A 12,539-nucleotide genomic window follows, 5' to 3' on the forward strand; every position below is an offset into this window, starting at 1 on the left:
AACTTCAATCAACTGCTAGCTTTTGCTTTACCAACTTTGACGTATGTCCCTTGACCTTTAACAACTACCCCTTCACGTTTGACACTTAACGTTTGCTACATGATTAAAATTCAGCGTTAATTAATTTTAACACTATCAGTTAAGTTATATTTAGCTGAGAACACTCACTTTTGTCTTTTGTGAGTAGCACTGCAGCGTTATTACAAAGAGGTAGTCAGGAGGGCAACAGAGATACGAGAAGAGAAGAATGATTCAGTGTGCAGATAATTGTTTCGAGTGAAATTTAGCGTGGTATTTTTGTTCCTGTCCTCAGTAGAACTGAGATTTAGCACCTCGCGTTGGCTTTTAGCCCTCACCCCCACGAAGGAGGAGGCTGTGCTGGGCGGGTGCTGAGAATGAGGCACACCAGAATTAAATTATAGCACAGCTCGAACACCGGCAAGAATCTTCTCTGGCCAGCTCTTGGGTGCAAAACTGGCAATTCCAAGAGAAAGGCAAGGCATCCCCGGAAAGATCTCCTTATGGTGTGGCATCACCCTTAATGGGGAGGTTTGACATGGTCGTGTCAAGAGCATCACCCCCAAAGTGGCGACCATTCCCAAAGAAAACAGTGGAAGCCAGGATGTTTAGCCATAGCAGAGTTATAGTTCTAACCTTAAAAAGTCATCCAGGAGGTTGTCGTACGGATGGCTTATTCCGTAACGTGACCAATAAGCTCACCGGAAATAGATGAAAGCCAAGAAATGTGTCCTCTCTCCCTGAGTATTCCAAGTGAGAAAACATTTTTATTGGTTTATTTATTTCGTGCTCTTTTGCTCTGTGGAAAGATTATGACAAGGATAAGCATGTGCAGATCTTGCATTTACCTGAGGCTCAAAATGCTAGAGAACCATTACTACTGCTACTCTTTGGGATATTAGCATGAAATTGTGGTCCGCAAGTTCACAGGGCCACTGAAATACTTCTTTGTATGGAACAGGAAGAGAGAAGCTCTGCATTTGGTAGATAGTGCAGGCGAAGCACTATTCATATGTACGTCACCCATATGTGTCTCACCGAAGATCCAGTAATAGTAATAAAAAACTGAATTGGGGGTTCTTTGAAACAGTATACTCAGGTAGCCTCCAGTTGTTAAAAACTAAACTAACAAAAGAAGACAACTTTGTAGCATTTTCCTTTGCGTATGACAGAACACTTTGCCTCCAGTAATTCATGTTTTATGTTCTAGAATCTAGTTCCATACCCTCATCTCATCCTTTACCTACAGCTGGAGGGCACTTGATCTCTGGCAGATTTTCTTTTCCTGCCCACCCCCTGGGAAAAACTACAGCCAAGGACTTATGTAGTTTAAAGGATTTAAACTATGGTGCCAAGGATATAAGTAGCTCTGTTTCCGTAGCCGAGCAATTCAGCATCAAGTCACATTTCTCTTGGTTGGGCTCTGCTAGAATGTCCCTGTCCTAGTAACTGCCTTGAGTCTTAACTCTGAGGTAAAGTCTACCTTGTGTTCTTGATGGGACACCAAATACCTATCTTGGTCCAATGCATGAGATCGAATCAGCCCTCTAGGATGGGGTTCCTGGCTTTTTGTTTTCTCAGTTGTCTCCATCCCCCTGACTCCAGGGTAGTGGAGTCCTAGTTATGAAACCTAGTCTTATGAGTAAGACCTTGTTACCACTGAGAACATCTCTGGTTTCAGTCTCCTGCTCAGGCCTCTGACCTGGTCCTACGCTGTATTCCCTGTCAGCTGTCTCTGCTCATTGCTTGTCACAGCAGCTCTGATCTGTCTACTTCCCACAGTCACTGGGCCTTCTGGATACTCTGATTCACCTTTCAAACTGGACTGACTCCCCACCCCTTCCGCTGAATAAACTTCCAGGGCTCCAGTTCCTGGTTCCTCCCATCCTGTCCTTCTGCAGGTGACCTTGGCCCAATCCTGCTATGAGGTCATGCAGGCAAATGCTGAGCTTTAATATTCAGAGGATCAAGCATAGATGAAAGGGGGAAAATCATACCCTATATTTAAGAGCAAATAACATTTTTAAGGGTGGGAAGACTTTATAAAAGTCAAGTTTGCTAGCCCTTGAGTCTTCTAATTCTTTTTGGCTTCACTGGGTTTAATATAAGATGGAAACATTTTAACCTCAAATATTTACTTTCAAAGTAACATTTCAAGTGAGAGAGTAGCATGGACATACATCTACCAAATGAAAAATAGGTAGCTAGTGGGAAGCAGCTGTATTGCACGGGGAGATCAGCTCGGTGCTTTGTGACCACCTAGAGGGGTGAGAGGGAGACGCAAGAGGGAGGGGTTATGGGGATATATGTATACATATAGCTGATTCACTTTGTATACAGCAGCAACTAACACAACATTGTAAAGCAATTATACTCCAATAAAGATGTTAAAACAAATCTGTTTTGCAATATCTTTCTTCAATGGATTGAACAGGTGGCTTTGCATATTCCTTGAGATTGAAGATAATTTTACTTTGTAAGTTATTTTTCTCTCTGTTTTTACATTTTAAGGTGTTGCACAATGGCCTCGTTATGGAGATGAAACATCCGACTGTGGGGAAGATATCAGTCCCAGGTTTGAAAATTTTTATTTTTCTTAACTCCTTCCTTCATGAACTTGTCCCTTGTGCTGATCACTGCAAGTAGTTGATGACCCTCCAAACAGCTTGTCAAGACATTATCTAAACTTTTCATTTTGGGTAAAAGGGGAACCCTAGAATCACACCCACAGCGTGTTTGCTGAGGCTGCGGACTTGTGTCTTCACTCTGTCTGGGTGACCAAAAAATGCTTGTATTACCTAACTCCATTCTGTGGAATCACGTACTCACACAAGTGCTTTATGGCCAACAGATAGATGGCGATAGATATGGAAAATGTTCTGAAGTTATGCTTGGTTTGTATGAGAATGAGAAAGAAAGGCAGGCACCATAGAGGTGGTGTCCAAGCAAGGCTACTGACTGCTCAGGCCAGGGCAGTTTTTTTTTTTTTTTTTTCTGAACTGTGGTTTAAGGTATGGATCTTAGCTTTGTCGATCAAGAAACTAAATGTTTTCAGTAAACTCAGAATATATTGAATTTTTGTAACTTGACTCATACCAAACAAACTCACTGAAGACATTTTGGCCTTAAGCCAAAGTGCCAGGTTTTTCACTTCTAGGGAGAAACCTCAGGCCTGACTCTCAGAGCATCCAAACTGTAGTGAGAGCTTATGATCGACCTATTGGCCCCAACAGACTGCACTTCTCTAGTGATCGTGACATTACCGTTCCTCAGATCTGCTGTCTCTACTCTGGTCATTGCTAGAAAGACACTCCACATTCTTGTCCATCGCATCCCTATTTTCTAATCAATACACAATCAATATTTTCAAATATTTTCAAATCATACACATTTTTTTTTCTCTTCTTTTGACAGAGAATAAGGAAATTAGTTAGAATATAACTTTGGTCATTGTTTCCCTGAAACTATATCCTGGTCGCCTTGCTTGAAATTTGGGTATTTCCCAAATCCCTCAGTCACATCTGTCAAACGACATAAGTATTTACTTCTATAGGTATCAGATCTCATTTCTTGAATAACTGCTATTGTTAAGTTGGTTGTGGGTATAACCTAATTGTAAGATTTGGGATCAGCTGGATAATAATGTCCTAGAACAGATCAGATCATGGCCACTGGCCAACAAAAAGAATGAGAGGAAGGAAGTATGATGAATAAAGCAAATTGAAGGAGAAAGTTCTGATATTCAGGAGTATAAGGAACGTTATACATGAATTAAGGGAGGTAACTAAGAGAGAGAGCAGGTATAAGCATATCAGAAACTGGGAACACATGTTAACAGGGAAATGCTATATGGCATAGAAAAGTAGTGGAAAAAAAGCATGTTGATAAAAGCTAAGAAAGTCATTTATTCATTTATATTATTGAGTATGTACTATGTGCCAGGCTCTGGGTCCTGGGAATGCAAAAATAAACCAGGCAACTTGGCCCTTGGCCACATGAAGCTCATACTCAATGGAAAGTCATATAGTAAAAGCAACCAACAAATGTTTCTGTAACTGTAAGTCATGACACGTGCAAAGAAGGGGTATGAACAGTGTGCTTCGTAGAGAGTAACGCAGACAGAGGGACCTGTGATAGTTTAGGTTGATCAGAAAAAGCCTCTCTGAGAGGATGACTTGGACACTGAGAATTGAAGGAGAGTTAGAAGTTGACATTGAAGAATAGGGGAAGAGCATTCGAGCAGAGGGACCAGCTTATGAGAAGGCTCTGAGGTGGGAAAGAGCTGGGTATGCTTTAAATGAGAACGGAAAGTGAGGAAAGATTTCTCCAAAGAAGACATACAGATGGCCAACAAACACATGAAAAGATGCTCAACATCACTCAGAGGCATGCAAAACCACAATGAGGTATCATCTCTCACTGGTCAGAATGGCCATCATCAAAATATCTACAAACAATAAATGCTGGAGAGGGTGTGGAGAAAAGGGAACCCTCCTACACTGTTGGTGGGAATGTAAATTAGTGCAGCCACTGTGGAGAACAGTTTCGAGGTTCCTTAAAAACATAAAAATAGAACTACCATATGACCCAGCAATCCCACTACTGGGCATATACCCTGAGAGAATTCAAATTTTCTCAAAATTCAAAAAGAGTCATGTACCCCAATGTTCATTGCTGCTCTATGTACAAGAGCCAGGACATGCAAGCAACCTAAGTGTCCATAGACAGGTGAATGGATAAAGAAGACATGGCACATATATACAATGGAATATTACTCAGCCATAAAAAATGAACGAAATTGAGTTATTTGTAGTGAGGTGGATGGGCCTAGAGTCTGTCATACAGAGTGAAGTACGTCAGAAAGAGAAAAACAAATATCGTATGCTAACTCACATATATGGAATTTAAAAAAATGGTACTGATGAACCTAGTGGCAGGGCAGGAATAAAGATGCAGATGTAGAGAACGGGCTTGAGGACATGGAGGGGAAGGGGAAGCTGGGACAAAGTGAGAGAGTAGCATTGACATATATACACTACCAAATGTAAAATGTAAAATGCAACAGTGGGAAGCTGTTGCATAGCACAGGGAGATCAGCTTGATGCTTTGTGACCACCTTAGAGGGGTGGGATAAGGAGGGTGGGAGGGAGGCTCAGGAGGGAGGGAATATGGGGATATATGTATACACATAGTTGATTCACTTTGTTTGTTGTACAGCAGAAACTAACACAACATTATAAAGCAATTATACTCCAATAAAGATAAAAAAATTAAAAATTAAAAATTAAATAATAAATAAATAAGTAGTGAAGAAAGAGGGGCAGGAATGGAGACTGAAGAGAGAAGCAGAGCCTCAAGGCCCCACTAGGTTTAGTTTTACTCTAGTTTTAAGCAGAGGAGTGAAATGACACAACTTGTAACTTAAAGCAGGGAGTCAAGTTAGGAAGTTATTACAAGACTTCAGGTTACAGTCAGCATCTGAAATTAAGGACGTGGTAATAGCGAGAAAGAGAAGGGGGTAGTCAAAGCAAAAAAATGTGATCATAGTGCTTTCAGTATGAGAAGACTTTAAAAAGCATTTTGTCCAGTAGTTTTTGACTTTAATTTTTAAACAGTGGAACTGATTTCTCAAATGAAGTCTAACTATCTAAAACAGATCAAAGTCGAATTTTGCAATTGATAAGTTAGCACTCCAACTCTTTACCTTTTTTCCCCTGCTTTCATCATGCTATACTCCTCCAAACACCTCTTTGGAACCATGGGTCCCTAAAGAATAATTCAAGAAACACCGATCTAATTTAATTCCACAAGTTTACAGATGAGGTCATACCACATTGATATCCCCAACACATGAGAGAATAAGATAAACATTTGAAAATTAATAACAGTTATTAGCATGATAGTAAGGAAAAAAGTAAGTCAGAGGCCAACCTAGAATGAACTCATTGGATGTAACTCTCTATCAGTCAGATGTGCATTTACTGACTTTCCTTGGTAAATAAATAAACAATCAATCAAGAAGGAAATAGTTTTTCAGACTCCTAAAGGAGAATGCATACCTCTTTTGCTCACTTTAATGTAGGTGTATCAGTTAGCTATTCTCACAATAATGCTGTGTAACAAATAACCACAAAAATCTCAGTAACATTCAAGCATAAGCATTTATTTATTCCGTGCATGTGGATTGGATGGTAGATGACTGATCTAGGCTGGACTTGCCTGGGTGGCTTTGCTTCTAGATGCAGGTCTGGCTGGACTTGGCTCCAGTGTGAGTTAGGCCCAGTTCTGCTCCATGTGCCTCTCATTTCTTCTCATGGCAATGCCAGAAGAGCAAGAAGGCAAACAGAAACCCCAATGCCACTTAAGAGCTTTTGCAGAACTAACAGACCCTTCTGCCCACAACTCATTGGCCAAAGCAAGTGTTAGGCTATATGGGGTTGGGGAAAATATATCTCTCTTTTTAAGAGAAACTGTAAAGTTACATGGTGAAGGCATGGGCAGGGGGAGGGGTAAATAACTAGGGCCCAAAATTCAATTTACTACAATATAATTCTCAGGTCTACAGCAATCTCTTTTTAATCTTCTTTTGGAAATTTTTATTTTTGTTTGTTTAATTTTTATAGGGCTTAGGCATCTTTTTGGTATATCTATCTTACTGACTGACCTTATATTCTCTCTATAGAATTACCAACAAAGGAAGTCTCAGATTTGAGATGAAATGGATGTGTTTAGATTATTTTTGGAATTAGTATCTGAGTGTCTGTAGAGGGCAGCACACCCGGACTCCCCATGAAGGGGAGAGACAGTTCTGCTCATAGACATAAGATAAGAAGTTTCTATTGTATCTCCTAGTTCAGTGTATCCCAGTAAGAGACCACTCAGACAGGATGAGATATTAAATGCAAAGAGAATTTATCAGTAAATAATTTAAAATTTTCCCGTGGTTTGTCCTCTTCATTGATATTATTTACGGATGATAGTTCCGCCTTTTTTTGTAAGGAATGTCCTCATTGGGAACCTCATGAATGCTGTAGAAATAACTCAGATTCTCCCACAATGCCTCAGTGAGGCGAATCTGCCAAAACAGGGCAGGTGGGTGTAGTTAAAAGTGGTGTTTATGCTGCACTGTTTTCTAGTTAGCCAGTGGACACACATTTTGGGATTCATTAAATGTAGTTCTGCTGATTTACATATATGTCTGCATCTTTACATTTACAGTGAAAATCATAATTAAAACTACTTATTTATATTACCTTTGTTATTAATGAATCTCTTGTGAACAGTACTGAATTTTCTACATGTCGCACTAATTTGCCTGAAGGATTTTCCATCTTAGTCATTATGAGAAATTTGTCTCCTGGAGAACAGAGTTCATGGCACCTTTTTTAGAGATGTGTAGATCCACAGCAGCCCCTCAGATTCTCACATTAGAATTCCTGTATAGGCGAGTGCTCATTGATTAAAACCTTAAAGGTGCTCGTCCACCAATGTTGAAGACACTTTGAACAGGAACGGGAAATTATTTACCTCTTCAAAATTTCTTTCTGCTACTTAAATAATTATTGTCAGCACTTAATACATTGTTCCAATATTTGTAACCATTACCAATATTAAAATAATAAATGAAGTAGTATAGTCCAGACGATCTCCTTTATTAATTTATATCTATTGTAACATGCTCCCTTTGCGTATCGTTTCCCACCACCTCCAATCTCTAGTAAACAGTTAAGACAGAAATTTCATTTGTGTATATATATACGTGTCATAGTTAAAACATGCAAACTAGTTAACAGTCATGAATTATCTCTAAATATGAAATGTAGTTCTGCTAATACTATCATTCTTTCATTCTTGTTTATTAAACTCCTCTCTCATTCGACCTTTAAATCCTATTTTCCAGTTAAAGGTAGAAAGATACAAAGAAAACTAGTTATTAATTGGAGTATAAATGAGAAGATGCATCATATCTCTTTGCCCAGCTTAAGTAATCTGGTGTTCTGTGAGTCCCTGGTGAGTGGAGTAGTCAGTCAGTAGTTTTAGCTCACCATTCGTTTAGTGACAGAAGTGTCAGCACAGTGGGCACAGTCTACTAATTTGCTCATAATTAACTAAGGTAACCTGGTTGAGTGCTAAAACCTTAAACACACCCACACTCACACACACAACTTAACTCACTAAACCTACCGTGTCCCATACATTATATGAAGCTCTGGTGTTAGGGCTGTACCCAGGCCGGGCCCAGTCACTCATGGAGCTTACAGTTTGCCAGGAAATTTTTTTGTTATTCTGAATAATAAATTCAGAAAAGTGAGATGGGCGTTTCCGTGGAGAACCAGAGGCAACAGCAGGATGGCCTGAAAGCGCAGATGAGGGAGGCCTCACCTAGAGCGTGGGATCAGCAAAGGTGTCCCTGAGAATGAAATGTAAGCAGACACGTGACCTACGACCAGTTGTCAGCTGGGCCAAACTGGTGTGGGCTGAGGGAGGGACGGGGAGGTGCTGAGCGTGGTGCTGGAGGAGCTGAGAAAGGGCAGGAATAGAGATGACCCTGGAGAGGTAGCCAGAGGCCAGGAGAATAAGACCTCAGATAGAGCTAATGGTCACATTACAAACAGATCAAAATGTAAAGGAGATCTATGCTGAGGTCTCAGGTCTCTACTCTCTGGGGATGAAGTGGGACCCAGAGGAGGAAATTGGGAGGAATCTCAAACGTGGTTTGGCAGGTGTTCTCACTGACTGCTTTTAGGTGTAATTTCTAAAATGCTTCTAACTCCATTGAAAATTTTTATAAAACTTCTAATGTCCTGAATTTTAAACTGTGAAATTGATAAAATTCTCATTTGTTAATTACGGAGGTGAAGAAGGTCATTACAGGTCATACCACATTTCCTCAATAAGAGATGGGCCATCATATAAACATCACGTTATTTGTGATTTTAGTGGGAAGATCTTACACTAGTTATCACATTCCAAAGACTGCCACTTTCCACTGAGCCATTCACTAGTTGCATCTTCTTATAATACCGCTGGCTATTGGCCTTTTAGCCAGAAAGGAACACGTTGTCCTTCCGGGTACTGTGTAGATGCCAGAACAGCCTTGGTGCTGAGTTCCAAACTTCAAAGGATGTCACCGAAATAGAGTTTGATGCATACCTCTAGTTTCTCACCATAACCTTTTACCAATACCTCCCCGTAAATGTGCACGGTGGTCATTTGATTCCAGCAGCACTTCTGGGAAGTATTTGAGTGGTGAGTGTGTCAGGGCTGTGAGAGGGAAGCCGTCTTCTATCGTGCAAAATGATTTTAAATTGAATTACCCTTGCCTGCTGGTCCCTTGATCTGTGTTTTCAGAAAGCAGCTCTAAGTTCTTTTAAATAAAACTTTTCTTAAGTTTTCCCCCACAGTATTTTAATATTTGGAACCTGCAACAAATTTTAGCTAGTGAGCGTTGGATACAGGAAGAACAGTCACCACTATGAATTAATGTAGCTCAAACCAAAGTATTCGAATATTGACATTTGGATTTTTATAGTGACTTTCTAAGAAGCTGAATGTACTTCTTTATTTGATTATCTAACATACTGTATTTCCAGATGTTTTGCAAGACTTTTTATAAGTGATGATCTAAGACACCTTTCTTTTGTAAAGCTCCTGCAGGGCAAAGATGCTGTCATTTAAACTCTAACCAGCACCCTCTGTACCAAGGAAGTACCTAACAGACGTTTTCTGGATGGTGATTAGGATAAAAAAGCTACTAGATGAAAAATAACTGAAAAGATGATTTGTGACAATTTAAAGCAGTATGCATTTTTTTATGAACAGATTGACTACCTGTGGAAGCTATCTGAAAGAGATCTGTTTTACTTCTTAGTTTGTTTCCAGTTTGAAGTACATATACTAGATGGAGTCACCACCTAGTCTCTGGCATGGTTGCAGATCTTCCTCTCTGTGCTATACATGCCTTCAGCTTTCCCTGTTACTTTTAGCTTTTTTTCCCCTTTACATAGAAAATTAGATGATGCTTCTGAAATCACAGATCCTCAAAGTTTAGTTAAACTTCAATAATGGATAACAGCAATGGGGAAAGCTGTCACAAATCTTACTAGGGAAAAAGACAAATTAAAGAGGCACAAAAGTTTCAGCTTGTCTTCCTCTGTAAAGTTTAAATATGTTGGTTCTCATAAGGAATTCTAAGTGAAACCAATCTGAGAGTGAAAGGTGAGATAAGTTATTCCTTCCAGGTAGAAAAATCTTTCAGATGACAACAGGAAGAGTGTGCAAAGTTTTCACATTGTGTATAGTGCATAATCTATGTTCTAGAAAGAGCATACTCCTTCAGGGACCAGGCTAAGCGGTAAGAAAGAGGAAAGAGATGAAAAGAAGGGTCTGTAGTCTGTCAGCAGAATGAGAGAGAGCTGGCAGGGAAGTGGATTTTCAAATAGACTAGCCATGGTACTTCCCAAAGTCCTCAATTATTTTTAACTTGATTAAACCCTTAACCCACGGCAATGCCCTGAGAGTTAAATAAATCAGCATATTCTCAGGTGATTTGACAGAGTGCCTGCAGCCTTCCTTGGAAATCCCGTTCCCATGAGGCGGGGTCGTAGACATTGTTACCGTTCAGTGAGAAATGAATAGCCAGAGTGACTTTCCTTCCTAGGAGAGCAGGGAGGAAACAGGAGGAGGGAATAGCATCCCCAGGAATGTCTTTCCATCAGGAACTGGAGAAGCCCTAAGAGGCAAGTTACCATCGCTGATATGACTTAGGGATCTCCATCAACGATGCTTATCTGTGCCATGAGGAAGAAATATTCAGTGAGAGCTGGGCTTTCACGCTCAGGGAATTCACGTTCCTGTTACTCGGGACTGGGAAGGTGGCCAAGATCTCAGTTGTTCCTCTTCAACCATCTTCATCAACCGAGGCGCTAAGATAAGTGCATCTGTCCAAAAGGCCAGAAACTCATGTTCCAAATCAGTCCTGAGTTATCAGTGAAGTTCTGGGGTGCAGAGTTGTTTTCACTATTAGAAATTCATATTTCTAAATATGGCTAAAGAATTTTCCGGGGTGCATACTTAATTGGACTTCTACATTGTTTGGGGTGTTTTCTCAAGTATCACTATGCAGAATGACCCCTGAGGTTAGAGGTGTATTTGACATCATCTGAGTAGACCACCCCAAATATAGAAATCAAAGCAAAATACAAACAAAAATAAAAAGCCACAGGAAGCACCGGAAGAGTGGAAGTCTCAATGATGGTAAAGCATTTCTTGTCATTTTTGTCTTAAAAGGTGGATCAGACATTTTCTGGGATCAATTCTTGAGTCCTTGCTGTATTTGCTGCTGCCAGCTTTCATTGGGTACCCAGAGAAGTCTTTTTCTGGATCTAATTTAAATACTGACTTTATGCTAGATCTTTAAAGAATAAATTAATTAAATGTAATTAGGCACGTGAACTGGCTGGAGAAGTAGAATCGGATACTATGTAATAGCTAAATACAAAAGGCTTGAAATTATCTTCCAGTTTGGACTTCCGTGTTGTGGAATTAACTTGGATAATTAGGAAGTGACATTAACTTTGCCTCCAAGTGGGCTTCAGCCGGGAGGAGTTGCTTGACCTCATTGCCGGGTTTATTTAGGGTTGGAGAAGGGGTCATTTTAGTCCTCTCTGAGGGAGGAATGGCTTTGCTGTCCTCCAGCATTGCCAGGTAGGGACTCTGTGGTCCATGAAGAGATGACAAGTGGGCTGCATCCCAGGGGAAAATTGTTTTCTTTAAGTATGGTTCCGTAAGATGTCAAGATTTACTCCTGTTAAGAAGACTTAGCCAGAGAAAATATCAGTAGAGTTAGCTATCTTCTTATATCAAAGGATTATAGTTTAATTTTGACGAGGCACACACTGTACTGTAAATATTAATAAGTGTTGGTGGAGGTGAAGAAATGGTAGTAAAAGGGTTAAATAAGAACCTTCAGATATTTTAACCTAACCAAGGGGTCATGTGCAATATCCCACTTATGCCATCACCTCCAAACCTTAAGGATTTATTTGGCATTGAGCTGGGTCTTGAAATTCATTGCTTATCTCCTTTTCAGCAGGAGTGAATGCTGTCTTCTCTGTGTTAGCTGTGTACCGACTTTTTTGGGACCGTATCCCCCTATAGTCATATCTTTATCTGGTATGGCATTAGCAGTCACCGTGTCCCTGGGCTCATCCTTTGCGTAAGATTAGGACACTGCCTAGAGGGGGAGGGATGAGGGGCCTTGAAATGCTTCCCAACTTGTCCTTCATCAGAGCATCATGTAAGTCATGGTGGCCATGTGACTCTCAGGGTGGGTGGCCCATTAGTCAAAACTACTCAGGACCCTGTGTCTGTTGAAAGTGTCCCAATGAACCCTATACTCCAGCTTATTGCAAGAAGCCATATGCTTTTCAAGCAATTAAGAGAAAACCTGATTTTAATTAGATTAAAAATGAAAAATAAGGTAGTACAAGACATTTGGGGGATTTCAGAAGAGAGTATAG

At 40.2% G+C, this 12,539-nt stretch overlaps 1 protein-coding gene across 2 annotated transcripts in view; it reads left to right on the top strand.

The window, feature by feature from the left end:
* SUGCT (succinyl-CoA:glutarate-CoA transferase) overlaps window positions 1-12,539 on the top strand; it is a 683,669-nt gene that overhangs the window by 578,639 nt on the left and 92,491 nt on the right. For both annotated transcript variants that reach the window (XM_082662115.1, XM_082662116.1), the window contains one exon: window positions 2,530-2,593. In XM_082662115.1, coding sequence (XP_082518241.1) covers window positions 2,530-2,593 — 64 coding nt within the window. The remainder of the gene's footprint in view (window positions 1-2,529; window positions 2,594-12,539) is intronic.

The sequence above is a fragment of the Grampus griseus genome (genome assembly GCF_964374135.1).
Source record: "Grampus griseus genome assembly, chromosome: 9".
NCBI classification, from domain to species: domain Eukaryota; kingdom Metazoa; phylum Chordata; class Mammalia; order Artiodactyla; family Delphinidae; genus Grampus; species Grampus griseus.